Below are 22,382 nucleotides of genomic sequence, written 5' to 3'. Positions count from 1 at the left end.
TGGGCAAATCACTTAACCTCTGCTTTAATCTGCTGGAGAAGGAAATGGTAAACCACTCCAGTATCTTTGCCAAGAAAGCTCCATGGACAGTATGGTCCCTGGGGTCATAGAGTAAGATACAACTCAACAAGGCCGTAATTCTTTTGTCCCCACCATCTTCTGAAACTACCTCAGGAAACATTAACAACCTTACCAAATTAAATACCCTTTTTATCTCTGTTTATCCCTATATTTGAAGTCATTGACATGTAATCAAATTTTTTTCTTACCTCTAACCTCTTCACATCTTATTCTACCTCTTCTTTCTCAAATTATTATCTACTAATGAGTATGCATCTAAAGCTTTGTCTCCATCTTTCTGTCTGTGTTTTTTCCTCTAAGCCTTCCCAGCAAAAGCCTTATAGATTCACCCATTTTATTTGGTTGAATCCCGAATATATAATCTCCAGCCCCAATCTTCAGTTTTTGATCTGTTTTCAATTCTGCACTATTATGGGATTTTTTTTGCACTATTATGTTTTGATACACAAATGCCTCCAACACCTTAGTCTCAGAATGGTTCAAATAAAACCTATTTTTTTTCATCCAAAATCAACTTCCCCTTCCTCCCTTGACTTTGTTATTTATATCAACATCAGCATCCTCTGAATAACTATGGCTCAAAGCTTCCAGAATTATCTTGATCTCTTTCTTTTACCTTATCCCTGTAACAACTGGAGTGATGCCACTTGCTGGAGAATTACTGTAGAAAAGACATCTGAGGGCAAGCCATGTGGCTTGGGAGGTCAGTTAATTGGCGTCAGGAAGTGACGCTTGATCATGGGTACTGTCTATCAAAGCTATCAGCCAATTAGCTTGGAGCTGTGTTGGGGGGCGGGGAACAGGACATTTCCAGTTTTCACAGGAAGCTTGTAGGATGAAGAAGGGGTGGTTCTCTTTTTGTCAGGACTCTCATGGAGAGTGGAGCAAAAATGCTGGCTCCCTGAGATAGACATCAAATGTAGGCATCTAGGCCTCTTTCTCTTCACCTAATTCTTATTCTCCTTAATAAATGCTTAAAAGTCTAAACTCTTGCTAAAGGTTATAATTTATTAGCAACCACTCATTAGATATTTTAGACAGTATAACTTTATACCCCCTATAGTCAGTTGCCATGTCATGTGAATGCATCTGTCCCTTTACATTCCTAGGGCCATTCTTTTTTTTTTCTTTTTCTTTTTTCTTTTTTTTTTAGTGAGGCAGTTGGGGTTAAGTGACTTGCCCAGGGTCACACAGCTAGTAAGTATTAAGTGTCTGAGGCCGGATTTGAACTCAGGTACTCCTGACTCCAGGGCCGGTGCTCTATCCACTGTGCCATCTAGCTGCCCCCCTAGGGCCATTCTTAATCCAGATCTTTTATTATCCCATGCCTGGCCTTTTATAAAAATTATTAAAAAACAGCCTAACTGGACTTCTGGCCTCTAATCTTTCTCCTTGCTGAGAATGCATCATAGAATCATATTTTAGAACTGGAAAGAACCTTAAAAGATCACTTTACACTGATCACTGAGACTTTTTTTCCCTAATAAAAGTATTTTATTATTTTTCAGTTACATATAAGGATAGTTTTCAACATTTGTTTTCATAGGATTTTTAGTTCCAAATTTTTCTCCTGCCTTGCCTTCCCTCTCTCCCTCCCTCCCCAAGATGGAAAGCAGTCTGATATAGGTTATATATACATTAAACATTTCTACATTAGTCATCTTGTGAAAGAAGAATCAGAGCACAAGGGAAAAACCTCAAAAACAAAGGGGAAAAAAGCAGTCTAAAAGTAGAAACAGTATGGTTCAATCTGCATTCATAATTCACAGTTCTTTTTTCTGAATGTTGAGAACATTTTCTATCATGAGTTCTTTGAAACTGTTTTGGATCATTGCACTGCTGAGGAGAGTCAAGTCTATCACCATTGTTCATCATACAATGTTCCTGTTACTATGTACAATGTTCTCCTGGTTCTGCTCCTCTCAGTCACCATCAGTTCATGTAAGTCCTTCCAGGTTTCTTTGAATTCCTCGTGCTCATCGTTTCTTACAGCACAATAGTATTCCATTACATTCATATACCACAACTTGTTTAGCCATTCCTCTTATCATGGGCATGCCCTGGATTTCGAATTCTTTGCCATCACAAAGAGAGCTGCTGTAAATATTTTTGTACATGTGAGTCCTTTTCCCTTTTCTGTGGTCTCTTTGGGATACAGTACAGACCTAGCAGTGGTACCTACCACTGGGTCAAAGGGTATGAACAGGCCCATATCTCTTTGGGCATAGTTCCAAATTGCTCTCCAGAAAGGTTGGGTCAGTTCACAGCTCCATCAACAATGCATTAGTAGGGGCAGCTAGATGGCGCAGTGGATAGAGCACCGGCCCTGGAGTCAAGAGTACCTGGGTTCAAATCTGACCTCAGACACTTAACACTTACTAGCTGTGTGATCCTGGGCAAGTCACTTAACCCCAATTGCCTCACCAAGAAAAAAAAAACAATGCATTAGTGTTCCCAATTTTTTCACAGCTTCTCCAACATTTATTATTTTCCTTTTTTGTCATATTAGCCAATCTGATAGGTGTCAGGTGGTATCTCAGAGTTGTTTTTTGTTTTTTTAGTGGGGCAATGAGGGGGTTAATCGACTTGCCCAGGGTCACACAGCTAGTAAATGTCAAGTGTCTGAGGTCAGATTTGAACTCAGGTCCTCCTGAATCCAGGGCAGGTGCTTTATCCACTGCACCACCTAGCTGCCCCCAGAGTTTTAATTCGCATTTCTGATCAATAGTGATTTAGAGCATTTTTTTCATGTGGCAATAGATAGTTTTGATTTCTTCATTAGAAAACTGCCTGTTCATATCCTCTGACCATTTTTCAATTGGAGAATGACTTACATTCTTATAAATTTTATTTAGTTACCTATATATTTTAGAAATGAGGCCTTTATCAGAAATACTGCCTATAAAAATTGTTTCCCAGTTTTATGCCTCCCTTCTAATTTTGGCTGCATTTTGTTTTTTCTTTTTCTTTTTTTTTTTTTAGTGAGGCAATTGGGGTTAAGTGACTTGCCCGGGGTCACACAGCTAGTAAGTGTTAAGTGTCTGAGGCCGGATTTGAACTCAGGTACTCATGACTCCAAGGCCGGTGCTCTATCCACTGTGCCATCTAGCTGCCCCTGCATTTTGTTTTTACAAAAACTTTTTAATGTAATCAAAGTCTTCCATCTTGCATTTCATTAATATTCTCTATCTCTTGTTTGGACATAAATTGATTTCCTCTCTGTAGATCTGAGAGATAAACTATTCCTTCACCTCCTAATTTATCTATGGTATCACCCTTTATGTCTAAATCTTGAACCCATTTTGATCTTATTTTTCTATAAGGTGTAAGATGTTGATCTATGCCTAGTTTCTGCCATACTATCTTCCCAGTTTTCCCAGTGATCACTTAGACTTAACTAGTTCTGGAAACCACATGGATGTTCCAAGTGCTATTTTTTCCAATAGGTCTAATTTTTCTATGAATCTATTTTGGATATAGAATTGTCAATGACAACTCTTATTATTCAGGAACTCAGAGTTCATTGGATACTATTTCCTAAAAAAAGAGTAGTATACATCGAATACTTGTTTTCAGTTCATTACTCTCCACATCTAACTTTAATTATCTAGTTTTTACTAGCAATTGCCTGGGAAAAGATTAAATTTTATTTTTGTGGAAATTAGGATGTCTAAGGCCAGAAAGGTGAGTTCTATCTCATTTTCATAATTCTAGAATGGGATGAGTGAAAGGGCAGAAAACAGCTTTTACTCCTCTTATTTACCTTTTTTCTTGCTCCAAATGTGTATGGTTATCTATTAAGTAATAAGATACTGCTATTTTCTGTTGTAAAAAGTCAAGCTTTTGGTTTAATTTCCCCTCAAGGGAAGTTCCCATTTAGATCATTCTGGAAATCCCCTTCTCCCTTATTTTCTCTGCTGCTCAAGTCTGCAACACAATTCACCAGATTTAAACATTAGACCTCAAAATTTGAAATACCATGAGACATTCATATATGCAATACCAGTATTAGCCATTCCTCTAATGATGGGCATGCAATAAGCATAGTTACATATTTTTAAATCTAAAACTGAGTTAAAATGTTGATACAGCAAAATAGCTTTGGTTGAATTGGCCCCCTGGCAGCTGTAATACCTCTTAGGGAGGGAAAGTCCCAGTGCTGATCTAATGATGCATTAAGAGTAAGTTTGGGGGCAGCTAGGTGGCGAAGTGGATAAAGCACTGGTCCTGGATTCAGCAGGACCTGAGTTCAAAATCGGCCTCAGACACTTGACAGTAGCTGTTTGACCCTGGGCATGTCACTTAACCCTCACTGCCCAGTCCCCCCAAAAGTAAATTTGACCAGAATGTGGTATAATAAGTTTAGGAGAAAATAACTTTAAAATATCAGGCTCTCCTATAAAGTGTAAATAAGAGGGCTGATTATTAAGAATCCCAGTAAAGAGAATGGGATCAATTAGGATTATCTTAATTTTTGGTAAAAACCACAAACATGGCCATAGAAGTAGTAGAGGGATGAGAACAATGTTGGTTTGGTTTGGTTTGGTTTTTTCCCTGGCTTGCTGCATACTGAAGTTGGATGGCTTAAATTTTGCTATGTATCTAAGAACAAATTTAAATGTCCATGGCACCAATTCCAAACCTAAAATCTCCTCTACTTTTTTTTTTCTCCTGTTCCTGCTTCCAAGCAACAGAACAGAATTTGGGGAAGATGTAGACCTTTGCAGAATGAACCATTACAAATTATGACCATTTTCAACTGGACTGATGAAGCTACTCATAAATCTTTTCATTATCTTTCTTTAGTGCACTTGTGAAAGGGAAAATCAGACCTTTTATTCTTTCACTGAGTCCCCAACTTCTGATCCTACCCTACCCATTCCCAGAAGATGATCACGATCTCTTTTGTGTAAGTTATTGAGGCCATCTTCAATTCAGCTCAGCATTTATTTATTTATTTATTTGTTTGTTTGTTTGTTTAATATTTATTTGTTTGTTTGTTTTTGGGTGGTTGTTGTTTTTTTTGGGGGGGGGGTTGGTTTTTGCAGGGCAATGAGGGTTAAGTGACTTGCCCAGGGTCACACAGCTAGTAAGTATCAAGTGTCTGAGGCCGGATTTGAACTCAGGTACTCCTGAATCCAGGGCTGGTGCTTTACCACTGTACCATCTAGCTGCCCCACCTCAGCATTTATTAAGGAGCTACTATTTGCCAATGACCATGCTAGGCAATGGCGATATAAAACTGACTGTGACATACACTCATCTAATAAAAGTTTTACAACCCCTCTTCATTTATTTTTCCCTCAGTCTCCAGGAGGAGTCAAGATGAGCTTAAATGAACTCTATGTACCATTCAGGTCAGCCTCTTCAGAGGTTTAATTTCCCCCATACTTAACCAAGTAGTTTCTAACTATGCTTTATTTATACTGTTCTCTTCCCCCTCAATTCCCCCCAAAATAATTCCATAAAAGACTAACTTAAGACGTTCTGAACGCTTCCAAGTGTATTCTAGCGTAACCTTGATGGGGATTGGGGTCCACACTAGTTTCTCATGGGCTGCAACACGTTGGTTTTCTTTAAATTTTTGAAGTTGATATTTGCTCCATATAGCAGTAGGTGGCGCTAAGTCGACAATCCAGAATATACTGTAAAATAAGAGCTACATGTGGTAATTTCTCTTGAATGATTTCATTTTTGGCCCAGCTCGCCCTGCTCTTAAATCGCTACATTCTAATTGTGCCCACACTTTTTCACCCGTGTTCAGTTTTAAAGAGTTCCAAATCCCAAATTTAGACTTATTTGGATTTAAATAACTAATACATTCAGCAATTATCAATCACCTATTTCCTATATGTGAGGAACTGTGCTCCTGTGGTAGAATACAATACTAGGTGGATAGTGGGGAATTTGAAAGAGGGATGCTGTGATCGTCGGGGAGACTTAGCTGGATGTCACAGTGCTGTTCCCCAAAAAATACTACTTAGAGGACAAACGAGGCTGCATTTATAGTACAGGAACTAATAATATTTATAAATACTTGAGGGGGCAGCTAGGTGGCGCAGTGGATAGAGCACCGACTCTGGATTCAGGAGGACCTGAGTTCAGATGCAGTCTCAGACTCTTGACACTTACTAGCTGTGTGACCCTGGGCAAGTCACTTAACCCTCATTGCCCTGTAAAAACAAACAAACAAACAAATAAATACTTGAGCTATCTGATGGTAAAAAGTGTGCCTGAGGTGCACGTTCCAGAATGTCTATTTTCCAAGAAAGAGCGGAGCAGTAGAACTTTTTTTTTTAATCTGAAACCTCCCGTACCTCCCTAGGGGAAACGCGCTAAACTGCCTAGCTCTCACTTCAGATGCCTCAAGCAACAGATAATAAATACACAAAGTCACTTTGATCTACTACCCCTCGGCGTGTTCTCCCTCCGTAAGCTGTTGTCATTGTGGAGGTGCCCCGCCTACCTTCTTGGAAACTGACTCCTAAGCTGTAACTTTCAAGGCTTTATTCTCCGTAGTTCTCTCTGAGAGACTTGGGTGAGGAACGCCGAGAAACAGATTTGTCAAGAAAAAGAGTCGTTAGTTATTTTTTGTCAGGAAAAGGTGCTTTTCATTTTCTAAAGTCTTGAGGTGAGGGGGAGTAGAGGTGTTGGTTCTTAATTCTTTGATCGAGGTTGGGATGCGGCAGAAAGTTTCAAGGCTGAATAGAATACAGCTATCTAAAAGCATAACTTAATCATAAACAAACAGGGTGGGCAAATGAACAGCAACTTTTTATTAGTACTTTTTTATAACTACCTACATATTCCAGAAAATTCCGTTGTCCGCGGCACATAGGCATTTATTTTGTGATCTCAGGTTTAAAGCCTCGGACTAAAAACAAAGGACTCGACTTTCAAGCCTTGCCTAGGCTAAGGCCCACAAATACAAGGTCTACGCTCTGCCGCTGCCTAAAAGCCCTCCGCTTCCCTCTGGCAACCACTGCAAACCCAGACAAGGAATGTGGAGCAGCAGCAATTACTTAAGCATTGTACCAGGTAAAGACTTCCAGTCCATTGATTAGGTACCCCTGACCTAGAAGTGCGGTAGGAACCCAAGTGGCATCCACGGAATTCATTGCAGTACAAGGTGCATGCCTTGTGAGAGCTGAAGCAAACTTCGGAGTTGCTTAACCACTAGCTCTTTGTATTTATTAGTGGATTTGGGGTGCGATTTAACCTTGCCCTTTCGGCCTCCTAATAATAATTTCAAAGTAATATTCACTTAGTCAGGTTTTGACCCCATCTGTGAATTCTAGCCAAGAGAGACCCAAGAGCTTCGCTCAGAAAAACGTAAACAAATCACACAGGCTGGAGTGGGGAACTCGAAATCTCAAACCTCCCCCACCTCCCAGCTTCTCAGCTCGCGCGCAGGCGCAGGCTCCGGCTTAGCGGTGCGGAGCCCAAGCTTTCTATCTCTTCCCCCTCCCACCCTTCAGCCTCTCGACGCATGCGCCCTCTCCACGGCCGGAGAGGAGTCGGCTGGGAAATGGCGGCCGCAGGGATAGTGACTGTTACAGCGGCTGCCGAGAACTCGGGGCTAGCAGCGTCGAGCGGGAGTTTCTGCGCGGTAAACTGCGGCCCGAGTCCCGGGACGGGCCCGGGTCCGGCCTCGTGGAGCCGTTCCCTCGACCGGGCCTTAGAAGAGGCGGCAGTAACGGGGACGCTGAGCCTGAGCGGCCGGAAACTAAGGGAGTTTCCCCGGGGAGCGGCCAACCACGACCTGACGGACACCACCCGGGCCGGTGAGCTGGGGGCCGGGGGTAAGGGTGAGGGGGCGCATCGCCGCAGCGCGGGGGGTGACGGGATGGGATGGGGCGGTGCGGGCGGGGCCGGAGAGGAGGGAGGCGAGAGTACCGGAGAGGAGGGGGCGAGCGCCCGCTGGGAGGGAGAAGGGGAGGGGAGACCCCGGGCTCCCGGGATGGGCACTCGGATAACGGAGCCCCGGCCCAGCTGCCGGCTCCTCTCCTCCCCTAAAGGGGCGGCGGCAGGTCCGTCCTCCCAGCCCCGCGGTCCCGTGGGGCGAGGAGGGACCGAGCAGCATCCTTCTGGGTGACAGAAGGATGACTGGGTGTGTTAGTGTAGGACGGGACGGGGCGGGGATTAGTGGTTTCCTACCTTAGAAAGTTGCTTCTGAACTACCACTCCCTGAGGTCTGGTTTTTTTTTTTTTTTGGCCCCACCCCGGTTGGATGGCTGCTGAGGCTTTTGGCTTTGGGGGAAGTTTTGTACATTTGATTAAAACCTGGGGCGCTGGCTGAGTGTTGATAATGGTCCGACTTTTGGGAATGGGGTACCTGCAGATTGTTTAAAACACACACACACACATATATCCTCGTCGCAGCACAGCACTTCTGCCTGGGAATCTGCAAATTCACAAGAAGGGATGTGGCTCTGCAGCAGGTAGTTGAGAAGTTGTACTAGGTACATAAACTTCCAACTATATGGCCTCAGTCTGTTAAGGTCCTTGGGTTTAGATCAGGAGTTCTTAACATGTTTCCTGTCAGTCTGTTGAAGTCTGTGCACCCCTTCTCAGTAGATTGGTTTGTTTTTTGTTTTGTTTTGTTTTGTTTTTGGTGAGGCAATTGGGGTTAAGTGACTTGCCTAGGGTCACACAGCTGGTAAGTGTTAAGTGTCTGAGGTCGGATTTGAACTCAGGTCGTCCTGACTCCAGGGCTGGTGCTCTATCCACTGCACCACCTAGCTGCCCCCAATAGAATGTTTTTAACACTAAATGTCTTTTTTTTTTTGCAGGGCAATGGGGGTTAAGTGACTTGCCCAGGGTCACACAGCTAGTAAGTGTCAAGTGTCTGAGACTGGATTTGAACTCAGGTACTCCTGAATCCAGGACTGGTGCTTTATCCACTGCGCCACCTAGCTGCACCAATAGAATGTTTTTAAATGCATAAAATTCAATTACAGAAGAAACTAATTATATTAGGAAAAAAAGTTCAGGGACCCCAGATTAAGAACCCGTGGTAGGGGCAGCTAGGTGGCGCAGTGGATAGAACACCGACCCTGGATTCAGGAGGACCTGAGTTCAAATCCGACCTCAGACACTTGACACTTACAAGCTGTGTGATCCTGGACAAGTCACTTACCCCCAATTGCCTCACCAAAAACAAACAAACAAACAAACAAAAGAACCCGTGGTAGATTTTTGGTAGAAACTAATACAGTTTATTGCTCTATTGTTACTGTAATTACAATGAGTTGGTGGTGCTTGAGGCCATCAGGAGGTAATTTAGCTTAAAGAAATGTAGTTCTGTCTAGGATCCACATCCTATATTTTCTCCCTTTCTATCATTTCTATAATAATTTTTATCAAAATTCTTGAGAGGCAGCCTGTCTTAATGGGTGGAAAGGCAGCCGGGAGCAGGAAAGACCTGGGGTCAGGTGCTGCTTATGACACGTTCTTAGTGGATGCAAGACCCTGGACAAGTCAATCAGTGTCTAAGTGCTGTAGGTTACAGAGAAGGTACTGGCCTACATTAATAAAGGGAACTCCTTTTACTAATGAAATCACCCTGTCACTATTAAGTTTTTAATGACTATGATTCCCGTTCAGTAATTGATGGGTTTTACTTTTCTGAACTTGTAGAACAACTCATTCTTTCATGTTCCATTTACTTCCCACTTAATGATTTATCTTAAATAGAATTAAGGAGAGCCACTTTAAACAGAGCCTATATTTGGTCAGCTTGATGTTTGTTTAGTTAATTTGTATGCTGCATCAAAATATTCTCAAACTTAGCATTTTTCTATAGCTTTTTGGGAAAAGGAAGGGAAAGGCTGTTAGACATGCGTTATTTTTTTTTGTAGATGTCTTCTGCTATTTCTTAGAAATCAAATATGTCTGCTGATGGCAGGTTAAACACACTGGGTTTTCCTTGTTTAAAATATAATATCCTCCTAGAGTGGATTTTTAAAAAATGTGTTCATTCATGGGTTTAAACAAACAGAAAACTTGGCCTCTAATTTTGACTTAGCATTATGAATTCCCTGCACAGCTGTGTTTGAGGAAATTAAATATGCTTTATTTTTTGTAAGGTGTTTTTGGTCACAAAAGAATGAATAACTGCTTCTTATTCAAAATGGAAACAATAGCATCCATGATTTATTAATGGAGAGCTTTATGGCCTGCTTATTTATATTCACTTATATCTGAATGACTTACACAAAAATCTTTTGTTAGATTTTGTGCAGTTTCTATATTTAGTACAAACTCATTGAAGGATGACAAATGATATGCAGTACCGCTTATGTTAGAAAAGTGAGCAAAACAAGACTAATATAACTTAGTTTGTGTTCATGGAAATTAGAGGAAAGTTTTTTTAAACACCAACTCATTTGTAATTCTGAATCTTGCTGGTTGCTGTTTCATTAATAAGGAATTATGTTGTGGATTTCTTTTACTTTTTATTTTATAATTTGAGTATCTCACATAATATATGTAACTTATTTCTGCTTACTTCATCCTGTACTATTTTTGGGGGGGGGGGGATATTGGATACTTCTCCAAGTAGCAGTTTGTATGTAATTTGTATTTTGTCAATGTTTATCAGTCTTAAAATTGAAAGTTGTTTGCCCTGTGAAACCTGAGTAGTTACTAGCTGTATGCCTGCTTTATTGAAAGACAGTATCTAAATCTGTAACTTGTGGCTACAATGTCTGTATATTGTTACGAAGGTGACTTTCTGATGTAGTGGTGATCATGATCCTATCATTTCAGTATTACTTCATTGAGTCTGAAGTTAAGGAACATGTTACTTAATTTTTTTTTTACCTAATTCATTGTCTTGACTACTTTGAAATAGTTTTTGGAGGTCCTTCTTGAAGTTTTAAAGAAATATATTCACTTGATTAAAGTAGACTTCAAGACCTTTGTTGACACTGCTTAAGTAAAAGTTTTCATTTATAGAAGTACATTCATAATCAAGTTTAATTTATTAAATTTTAAATTCATAAAAATGTTATTCTATATTTGAGCCCTGTTGACACTTTTACACATATATATAGATATATTTTTTTTGTTTGTTGAGGCAATTGGGATTAAGTGACTTGCCCAGGGTCACACAGCTAGTAAGTGTCAAGTGTCTGAGGCCGGATTTGAACTCAGGTCCTCCTGACTCCAGCCCCGGTGCTCTATCCACCTCACCACCTAGCTGCCCCACATATATAATTTCTTTAAAAACTAAAGGTTGATGTTTTTATTTTTACTAAAATTGGTTTTTTTAAAAAAACATTTTATGGGGCAGGTAGGTGGCACAGTGGATAGAGTACTGGCCCTGGATTCAGGAGGACCTGAGTTCAAATCCAGCCTCAGACACTTGACACTTACTAGCTGTGTGACCCTGGGCAAGTCACAACCTCAATTGCCTTACCAAAAAAAAATTTTAAAAGAAGGGGGCGGGGCAACTGGGTGGTTCAGTGGATAGAGCACTAGCCCTGGAGTTGGGAGTACCTGAGTTCAAATCTGGCCTCAGACACTTAATACTTACTAGCTGTGTGACCCTGGGCAAGTCACTTAATCCCAATTGCCTCACTAAAAAAAAACCAAAACAAACAAACAAAAATGGGGGCGGCTAGGTGGCGCAGTGGATAAAGCACTGACCCTGGATTCAGGAGTACCTGAGTTCAAATCCGGCCTCAGACACTTGACACTTACTAGCTGTGTGACCCTGGGCAAGTCACTTAACCCCCATTGCCCTGCAAAAAAAAAAAAAGAAGAAGAAGAAGGGGGCAGCTAGGTGGCACAGTAGATAAAGCACCAGCCCTGGATTCAGGAGGACCTGAGTTCAAATCTGGCCTCACACTTGACACTTACTAGCTGTGTGACCCTGGGCAAGTCACTTAACCCTCATTGCCCAACAAAAACAAAAAAAAAGTCATGTAAAAAACCATTTTTATAATTTCAGAATACGTCATTAGTTGGTCGTTCTGCCTCTTTTGATACAAAAATCATATATTCTAGAGCCATGTCTACCATAAGCCATACCAAAACTATGCTAGTTTTGGCTTAAACTATATACATTTGTGTGGGTTTTTTTTTTTTTTGGTGGGACAATTGGGGTTAAGTGACTTGCCCAGGGTCACACAGCTAGTAAGTGTTAAGTGTCGGAGGTCGGATTTGAACTCAGGTACTCCTGAATCCAGGGCCGGTGCCTTATCCACTGTGCCATCTAGTTGCCCCGAACTATATACATTTGTAAGTATTACTTGAATGCTAGCTTCACAGTTCATTATATTGTACAACATGTAATCCAGGAGTTTTACATACTAGGAACTTTGGTGCATGCATACATAGAGCATGATTATCTACTGGGAACATTTAAAATAATCAGAGCGGGGCAGCTAGATGGCGCAGTGGTTAAAGCACTGGCCCTGGATTCAGGAGTACCTGAGTTCAAATCCGGCCTCAGACACTTGACACTTACTAGCTGTGTGACCCTGGGCAAGTCACTTAACCCCCATTGCCTGCAAAAAAAAAAAAAAGACATAAAATAATCAGAGGGATGAAAAAAATTAAAATATGGAAGTTATATTTCCAATTCTAATATGTAATACATAATGGGAAATACTCAGATAACTTGCAAGATAAGTGACAAGATCACAGTGAACACAGAAGATTGCTTTAGATTTAAAAAAACATCAGCCAAATTTATTAACCTTAGGTTAATTTAGATCATTTGGGGTTCCATATCAGAAGACAATATGATATAGTGGGAAGAGTTACTGCTGTTACACTAACAAGTTGTGTGACCATGACCAAAGTAATTTAATCTCTCTGAGTTTTAGTTTCTTCATCTGTAAAATAAGTAGATTGAACTAGACGTATTCCACAGGCCTTTCCATCTCTAAAATTATATGAGGAGACATAGGCCTTCCTCTTAATGAAAGGAATATGTCTATAAGTCTGGTATCCAGAAAGCTTAAGGTTTTTGATAATCCAAATTTTGAAGGAAATGGGTTTTACAGATGATGCTATAAACCACTGGGAATTTGGCACTCAACAGGCTATGACTAAAAGGATTTCAGAGAAACAGTGGAGCCTAGTTGATATTAGACAAAATGATGTAGTATTAAATTCCCTACCCAACTCCCCAACCCCCTTCTTCCAATTTAATGGTAGAATTGAGTTCCAGTCCAAGTCCATGCTGAAATCAAATATATTTTTGCAACCTGCTTCAGATTCTTTATTGGATATATTGATTGTATCAATTACTTTGTAAGAGTAAAGATTACTTATTGCAGTTTTATGTTTAGGTACATACAATAAGTTCTTAATTAATATTGATTAGTGATTCTGGCCATCTTTCATTCAGCAAGCAAGCATTTATGAAGCCCCTTATTGTGTGCCAGGCAAAAACAAAAAGGGAACAGCTGCCTTGAAGGAGTTTATACTTTATTGGGTGAAAATGGTTTACACATTTATTGGCAATGGCATGCAAACAGATAAATAAATGCAAAATGTTACAAAGTAAGGTTTTTTGGTGGGGAGAACCCTAGCTACTGAGGGGATTAGGATAAACCTTTAGAAAGTTGAACTTGAGCTCAGCCTTGAAAGAAACTAGAAATTATAGTGCAGCCTCCCTCAATTTTACTAATGAGACAACTATAGGTAGTAAATGACAGAGGCAAGATTTGAACCTAGGTTCTCTGATTCCAAAATCATTACTTATCTTCAAACTCACCCCTATTTTGAATTTCCTAATTACTATTAAGGGTGTTATTATCTTTCCAGTCACCCAGATTTGCAATCTTAGTGTCATCTTCAACTTCTTATTTTCACTCATCTTACATTTTCAATCAGTTGCCATATCTAAAAACTTCTTTCTCCACAATATCTCTTTCATTCACACAGCCAACTGTCTTATTTCGGGTCTTCATCGTCTCTGGCCTAGACTATTATAATGGTCTTCTAATTGGTCTCCCTGTGTCCAGTCTTTCCCCACTACAATCTATGCTCCATACAGCTGCCAAAATGATTTTTTAAAAACAAAGGTCTAGCCTCAGACACTTAACACTTACTAGCTGTGTGACCCTGGGCAAGTCACTTAACTCCAATTGCCTCACAAAAAACCAAAAACACAAAAAAGAAAACAAAGGTCTAGCCAGGTCACTCCCTTACTCAACAGTTTCCAATGGTTCCCCAGTACTTCTAAGATCAAATATTTCTTTCTTTTTTTTTTTTTGCAGGGCAATGGGGTTTAAGTGACTTGCCCAGGGTCACACAGCTAGTAAGTGTCTGAGGCTGGGTTTGAACTCAGGTCTGCCTGAATCCAAGGCTAGTGCCTTATCCATTGCGCCACCTAGCTGCCCCCCAAATATTTCTTTATCTATTTAGCATTTAAACATCTTCACAACCTGGCCCTTTCTAATCCTTTCAGTCTTCTTATACATCACTCTCCTCTATACACTTTATCATTCAGCTGTATTGGCATACTTGCTGTTCCTTACATTCCCGACCTCACTCTCTTGTCTCTAAGCCATTGTACTGGCTCTCCTCCATAGTAGAAATGCTCTCTTGACTCAGGTTGGCCTCTTAGTTTTCCTGGCTTCCTTTAAGACTCAATTTCTCGACTAATATGGTAATGTTTCACATAATTGCACATGTATAACCTATACTGATTACTTGCAACTTTGGGGAGGGGGGAGGGAAGGGAGGAAGAGAATGAGAGAGGGATAGAATTTGGAACTCAGAACTTTAAATAAATAAATAAATAAATATCAGATTCAATTTCTGCCAGTGGCTTTTCCTGGTTCTTTAGACTGCTACTACTGCCTTATTCTCTAAAGCGCACTTCCATCTACTTTAAGTATCTCATATGTGCCACTTTATGTACTTGTCTCCCCCATGGAAATGCAGGCTCTTTAAAGAGGGAGCATTGTTTTGTTTTTGTGTTCTGTCCCTAGTGTTAATTAGTGCTTAATAAATGTGTATTGACTTGTTAAATGATTATGTCCAGATATGTGCATGTATAGGTTTATAAAATCAGGCTCTTAGTCCTATTTTATTTTGTTGTGCTTCTAGAAAGACTGACATCACTGCCAAGGACTGTGGGTAGATTTGGTATTGCTAATATGAATAAACTGTGGGGAAATGTGTTCTTATGAGAAACAGTGCTGTTTCTAGACTAGAAAATAGAACACCTATTCAACTTGCAGTACTTAGCAGAATATTTTGTCAACAATCTGAACTAGTTAAATGACCCAAAGGCAGCTCTCCAGAGAAGTACCTAAGCGTCTATATTCTGTCCTGTTCTGTCAAACATTTTAATAACTTGAATGAATAGATGGCATGCATCTCAAGTTTGCAAATGACACGAAGCTGGAAGAATTAGCTAATACCTTTGATAGAATTTTTTTGGGGGGTGAGGCAATTGGGGTTAAGTGACTTGCCCAGGGTCATACAGCTAGTAAGTGTTAAGTGTCTGAGGCCAAATTTGAACTCAAGTCCTCCTGACTCTAGGGCCAGTGCTCTATCCACTGCACCACCCAGCTGCCCCAGCTAATACCTTTGATATCAGGCTCTTGACACCCTAGGGTGATGGATCAGACCAAAATTTAATAGAGATAAATGAAGTTCTACATTGTAGTTGGGTTTACCATTTCAGCTGCACAAATAAAGGATTGGAGAGGTATGACTATACCAGATCCAAAAGATTTTAGTGGACTACAAACTCAATATAAGTAGACAGTATAACATGACAGCCAAGAAAAGCCAACATCATAGTAACAGGCTACACTAGTAGAAGCTCATTGTCCAGAATGTGGAGTAATGTGTAAGAAGTAATAATAGGCAGGAGTAATAGTCTTGTTGTACTCTGTCATAGCCATCCCATAACAGAATAATGCATTCAGTTTTGCATTTTTGAAGTGACATTGAGAAATTGGATTACATGAAGAGGAGGGTAGGCTTTTCAGCAACCACATGGGGAAAGAAACGGGCTTTTGTATCAGTGTGAGAACTGGAAATCATACCATAGAAGGATTGGTTGAAGGAAATGGGGATATTTAGCTTGGAGAGAACTTGGAGATATATAGCATACGTGGTAGTTTTCAAGTATTTGAAGAGCTATCATATGGGAAACACATTAGGATTGTTTTTCTTGATCTCAAAGGGCTGTACGAGGTGGGAGTTACAGAGAGATTTTGGGGTGTGATCAGCAAGGGTTTTTTGGACAGTTCAAAAGTTTAGGGGGCAGCTAGGTGGTGCAGTGGATAAAGCACCGGCCCTGGATTCAGGAGTACCTGAGTTCAAAACCAGCCTCAGACACTTAACACTTACTGGCTGTGTGACCCTTCGCAAGTCACTTAACCCCTCATAGCCCCACCAAAAAAAAAAAAAAGTTTAATGGAATGCCTCTGGAAATGAGTTCTCCCTCATTAGAAGTTTTTAAGTAGAAGATCATTTTTTGGAGATTCCTATTCAAGTAGAGGAATTCTGAGATTTTGGATTCTTTTGTGTCTGACTGAACTCTCTCTTTTCCCACTCCATCTTCCTCCCATCTTCTTTGTTTCTATTAATAGCATTTCCCTTTTTCAGCTTAATTGGTGGGTTGATTTATCCATATACATGCCATCATTTGCTAAATCTTCACTTTCACAGTCACCACTTTCTACTCCTACTTCTACTTCTATCAACCTCTTTTACTGGTCTCCTTGCTCCCAAATCCTCATACTCATAGAATTACATAGATCTTGATGTAGACGGGACCTTATAAACCATCTAATCCAATAACCTCATTTTTTACAGAAGAGGAAGCTGAGTGCCAGGGAGGTTAAATCATTTATCCAATGTCACTCAGGTGGGATTTAAATTTAGGTCAATTCCAGAGCCATCCTTCATACTATTCTCACAGTAATCTTTCTAATGCATGAAAATGATCACTTCATTGCCCTTCTCTAACCCCTTTACTGAGGTTTTTTATAATCTGGTTTCAACCTGCCTTTCCAACCTTTTTTAATACTACACCATTTGTATACTCTATTCTGGTCAAACTGGACTATTAGCTGCTTCCTGATTTCTTCCACTTCTCTTCTTGTCTCTCTGTATTTGTTCATATTCCCCAATTCTAAAATGAAAATTTCATCTACATTTGTTAAAATTCTTCCCTTTGATATGGCTCCATCAACAGGCATTTATTAAGTACCTCCTCCTGTGTACTAGGCCTAAGGCATACAGAGGCAGAAATGAAAGAGAACCAACTCAGAAGTCTGTCATCCCTCTAACTAGAGGCGATTTTAGTAATAGCTGACATTAAGTAAGATTTTAAAATTTACAAAGCACTTTCTTCATCATTCTGACTTTTCCTTTTCCTAATACATCATTTGTCTCATTCTTCCTATATCTTATATCTCTTACCTCCTTAGTGACTTATAAGAATTGTAAGTTTTTCCATCTATTTATTCTTTTTTTTTTTAAATTTTTTTGCGGGGCAATGAGGGTTAAGTGACTTGCCCAAGGTCACACAGCTAGTAAGTGTCAAGTGTCTGAGGTCAAATTTGAACTCAGGTCCTCCTGAATCCAAGGCCAGTGCTTTATCCACTGCGCCACCTAGCTGCCCATATTTATTCTTGCATATAAAATATAGGATTTTGCATATAGTATATACTTAAGAAATGTTTGATAAATTGAACTTGATGCCTCAAAATTCATCCTATCTCAGAACAAGGCTTTCTTTCTCACCCAGACTAACACATTTTTTAACCTGTATCTTTGATTCTACCATCTCTTTGCTTCTGCTGATCTTGTTCCATCAATTATCCTGTCTGTTTTATCTTTAGTTTCATTCTCTTGGTTTCTTTCTTCCCAGCTACAAATAGGCTTAGGCTTCTCTCATTCCCCCCACCCCCCATTCTGGCAAAAAACTACCCTGATCTTGCTACCTATTCTATCTTTTTTTTTTTTTTTTTGGCGAGGCAATGGGGGTTAAGTGACTTGCCCAGGGTCACACAGCTAGTAAGTGTCAAGTGTCTGAGGCTGGATTTGAACTCAGGTACTCCTGAATCCAGGGCCAGTGCTTTATCCACTGCGTCACCTAGCTGCCCCATGCTACCTATTCTAGATATTGTTGCATCTCGCTTTTCCATTTCCCTAAATAGTTTATACCCCAACCCATCTTTATTTTCTCAGGAGGGAAGTTCTACAAAGGTACACTGAGGCACATATTTTTGGAACAGGGAGTAAGCCTAGTAATAAAGTGGATCTAATGATTGCCCCAGTTAGCCAAAAGATCCTAAGCAGGACAGCTCCCTTTTTTAGTATTTCAGGAGTACAGAACAAAGAACAGGACTTCATAAGCTGGAAACAAGTTATGATTGATTACAAGAGCTTGATATCACAAATGGTGAAATCAGTATGACTGGTTTGTTTGTTTATTTGTGGGGCAATGAGGGTTAAGTGACTTGCCCAGGGTCACACAGCTAGTAAGTGTCAAGTGTCTGGGGTCAGATTTGAACTCGGGTCCTCCTGACTCCAGAGCCAGTGCTTTGTCCACTGTGCCACCTAGCTGCCCCAATCAGCATAATTGGTTACACAGTTGAGGCATAGAGGACAATATGATTAGTTGGAAATCAGGAATGAGGGGCTAGCAACAATCATTCCCTCTTGCCCTTTAGTGACTAAGAAATGTTCTTATTTGAGTCTACCTCCAAGGTCAGAGATATTGGACCAGGCTTCTTTGGATAGCAAACCAGACATCCTTGAAGGATAGCTTGGTGGTATATAGATACTAAACCAGACTCACTGTTGTCCACCTGCATCCCTCAAGGATAGCATATTTCCATGAGGCAAGAATAGACGAGTGATTAGCAGGAGAACTGGATTCCTAAACTTAACTCATTAAAGGCAAGCTGAATTCCTGAACTATGTTTAGAGACAAAGAACTATGACTTGGTTAGTTACCGGACAAAATCAATTCATTATAAATAGGATCAATAAAAATGACACATTTAATTTAATTTTCTCAATTTCCTATTCTCACCCTCTACTAAAACTCTCCCTGAATTGTCAGACCCCATTGTCAAAGTTAATTCAGTCCTTATCTCCTTTGAGTTCTCTGTAGCTTTTAGCATTGACTAACCTTCACAGTGTCTTCTTTTACTTCTGTAAAAATATCCTGACTGCTCTTTCTTTTTTACTCACTTTTCTTTCTCCTTATGACCCAACAATCTTTCCTTGGTCTTCTTTTTCACTTTCCCTTTGATAATCTCTTTCATTCCCATGATTTCAACTGTCTTCTCTTTGCCAATGACTCCCAAAGCTATGTCCAGCACCAGCATTTTCCCCAAGCTTCATACTTGAATTTCTAAACACTCTCTTCTTCTTCTTTTTTCTTTCTTTTTTTTTGGTGAGGCAATGGCGGTTAAGTGACTTGCCCAGGGTTACACAGCTAGTAAGTGTTAAGTGTCTGAGGCTGGATTTGAATTCAGCTCCTCCTGAATCCAGGGCTGGTGCTCTATCCACTGCATCACCTAGCTGCCCCTAAAAACTCTATTCTAATAAAGCATCAAGCTCCACATGTCCCAAATATAACTCTTATCTACCTACCCTTCCATAAAAGTTTCCTGTTTCTGTTGAGAGCACCACCAACCTTTCAGTCACAACTCTGGAAACGTTACAGTGAGTCCTTTTTCCAGCCCAGGCTAACTTATAGAGATGGAGATATCTGTAGACATTGGAGAGGTCAGGAGCATGCATACCAGACCCCTACTGGGGTACTAAGATGGTGACAAGTACAAACTGGCAGCTTTGTTTTCTACTACCCAGTTCTAGATCACAAATCCAGGGCTAAGTGAAATGGAGGCATTACTTGGTAGGGAGGCCCTGGGCAGTGTATTGAGAGAGAAGGAAGTTCAGAAGGTGGCAGCAGCAGTTTGACTCAGACTCTAGAGTTAAAGCAGGGTCTCACTGCAAGCATCTAGCACAGTCTGCCAAGGAATAAGCAAGACAGGAATCCCAGACCAAAGGGGAGCCTACAGTCCTGCTACTCTAAACCAACAGAACTTTCCAATTGGCCACATAGGGTTGGAGTCCAGCCACAGTCAACTCTTGAACTGACCCAAACCAAGGTCAAGAACTTGCAGGGTTCAGACTAGAGATAGACTAGCAAATAGACTTTGCCCTCAATCACTTTGGGAGCACTGAAATCTTGCAATAGGACAACATTCAGTACCCCAAGAAAGCTACAGGACTAGCCCGGAAGGTAGCAGGGGCAGCTAGGTGGCACAGTGAATAGAGCACCGGCCCTGAATTCAGGAGGACCTGAGTTCAAATCTGGCCTCAGACCCTTGACACTTACTAGCTGTGTGACCCAGGACAAGTCACTTAACCCCAATTGCCTCCCCCCCCCCACAAAAAAAAAGAAATGTAGCAGAACCAAACCCTAACATCAAGTCTGAAGTCAGGAAGTAAGCTAGAAGAATGGACAAACAAAAACAACAAACCCCACCATAACAAGCTATTATGATGTGATGGATACTTAAGACACAAATATCAAAGAAGAGAAAGACCAAAAATATCTACAAGTGATACTTCAGAAAAAAATACAGGTTGGGCACAAACTCAAGTAGAATTCCTGGAAGAGATATAGCAAGAGTTAGAAGTTTAAAAAATATTTTATAAATTAAATGTTTGACATATGGTACTTACTTTGCTGGGATATTGTGAAGAAAATTCTTTGTCAGGTATAAGGTACTATATAAGCATTATCTATTACTGTTTTTGCAATAATAAACCTCATGGGTTTATTGTAAGGAAATCTCTCTTTAAAGTACTATATAAAAGTAGTTTACTATAAAAAAAAATTATAAGCAAGATGCTATCAGAAAAACCTGGAAAGACCTACATGAGCTGATGCAAAGTGAAAAGTACTGTATACAAAATAACAGCAATACTGTAAGATGATCTGTTGTGAATGACTTGGTTATTTTCAGCAATTCAGTGATCCAAGACAACTCTGAAGGTCTTATGAAAAATTCAGTCCATCTACAGAGAGAGAACTGATGGTGTCTGAATACAGATTGAAGCACAATTTTTTTGTTGGTTCCTTTATCTGAAATTTTGTTTTTGTCTGTTTTCTTTCACCACCTGGCTAATGTGGAAATGTTTTGCATGACTGCTCATGTATAGCTTATATTAAATTGCTTGAGTTCTTGGAGGGTGAGGTGGGGAGGGAGGGAGAAAAAGAATTTGGAACACAAAGTTTTAAAAATTTGATGTCATAATTTGTATTTTACATGTAATTTGGGAAAATAAAATTCTAAATATTGAAAATTTTAAAATAAATGAAATGTTTGAGTTAAAACTTAGAAAAGAAATGAGAGCTATGGAAGAATAAATTGGAAAGGAAATGAAAGCTTGACGTGAGAGGTACAAAATCATGCCCAAACAACAAACTCCCTGAATATTAGAATGAACCAAATAAAAGCCAAAGAATCCATGAGGCAACAAGAAATATTAAGACAAAATTAAAAGGCTGAAAAAAAATGAAAGAAAGTTTAAGCTATCATATAGCAAAATTAACTTACCTGGAAAATAGATTAAGGTGAAAAAAATTTAAGAATCATTGTGCTATCTGGATACCATAACCCCCCCACCTCCAAAAAAAAAAAAAAGAGCCTAGACATACTATTTCAAGAAATCTTAAAAATAATTGCTGGCAGCTAGGTGGCTCAGTGGATAAAGCACTGGCCCTGGATTCAGGAGGACCTGAGTTCAAATCCAGCCTCAGACACTTGATACTTAACTAGCTGTGTGACACTGGGCAAGTCACTTAACCCTCGTTGCCCTACAAAAAAAAAAAAAGAGAGAATCACTTCCTTGCCTTTGGGGCAGCTAGGTGGAGCAGTGGATAAAGCACTGGCCTTGGATTCAGGAGGACTTGAGTTCAAATCTGGCCTTGGACACTTGACACTTACTAGCTGTGTGACCCTGGGCAAGTCACTTAACCCCAATTGCCTCACCAAAAAAAAAAAATAAAGTAAATTGCCCAGATCTCTTAGAACCAGAGGGCAAAGTAGAAATAGAAAGGATCTCCCAGTCATTTCCTGAAAGAAACCCCAAAATGAAAATTTCTAGGAACATCAGAGCCAACAGCCTGAGTGTCCCTGTCAAAAAAAAAATAGATACAGTTATAGATATGTATATATAAAATACATACAGGTATGTGTATACATATATACATATATATGCATGTGTGTATTACAAGAAAGTATTCAAATACCAAGGAGACACAATCAGAATCAGCCACAGTTTAG

General features: G+C 40.1%; 1 protein-coding gene across 9 annotated transcripts in view; it reads left to right on the top strand.

Annotated features, from left to right (window-relative positions):
- The first annotated feature begins 7,570 nt into the window (after window positions 1-7,570).
- Window positions 7,571-22,382, top strand: part of LRCH3 (leucine rich repeats and calponin homology domain containing 3) — a 141,416-nt gene continuing 126,604 nt past the window's right edge. For all 9 annotated transcript variants that reach the window (XM_043994651.1, XM_043994647.1, XM_043994652.1 and 6 more), the window contains exon 1: window positions 7,571-7,865. In XM_043994651.1, the coding sequence (XP_043850586.1) occupies window positions 7,571-7,865 (295 nt within the window). The remainder of the gene's footprint in view (window positions 7,866-22,382) is intronic.

The sequence above is a fragment of the Dromiciops gliroides genome, chromosome 3 (genome assembly GCF_019393635.1).
Source record: "Dromiciops gliroides isolate mDroGli1 chromosome 3, mDroGli1.pri, whole genome shotgun sequence".
Classification (NCBI taxonomy): domain Eukaryota; kingdom Metazoa; phylum Chordata; class Mammalia; order Microbiotheria; family Microbiotheriidae; genus Dromiciops; species Dromiciops gliroides.
This window is presented reverse-complemented; position numbering and strand designations above follow the sequence as displayed.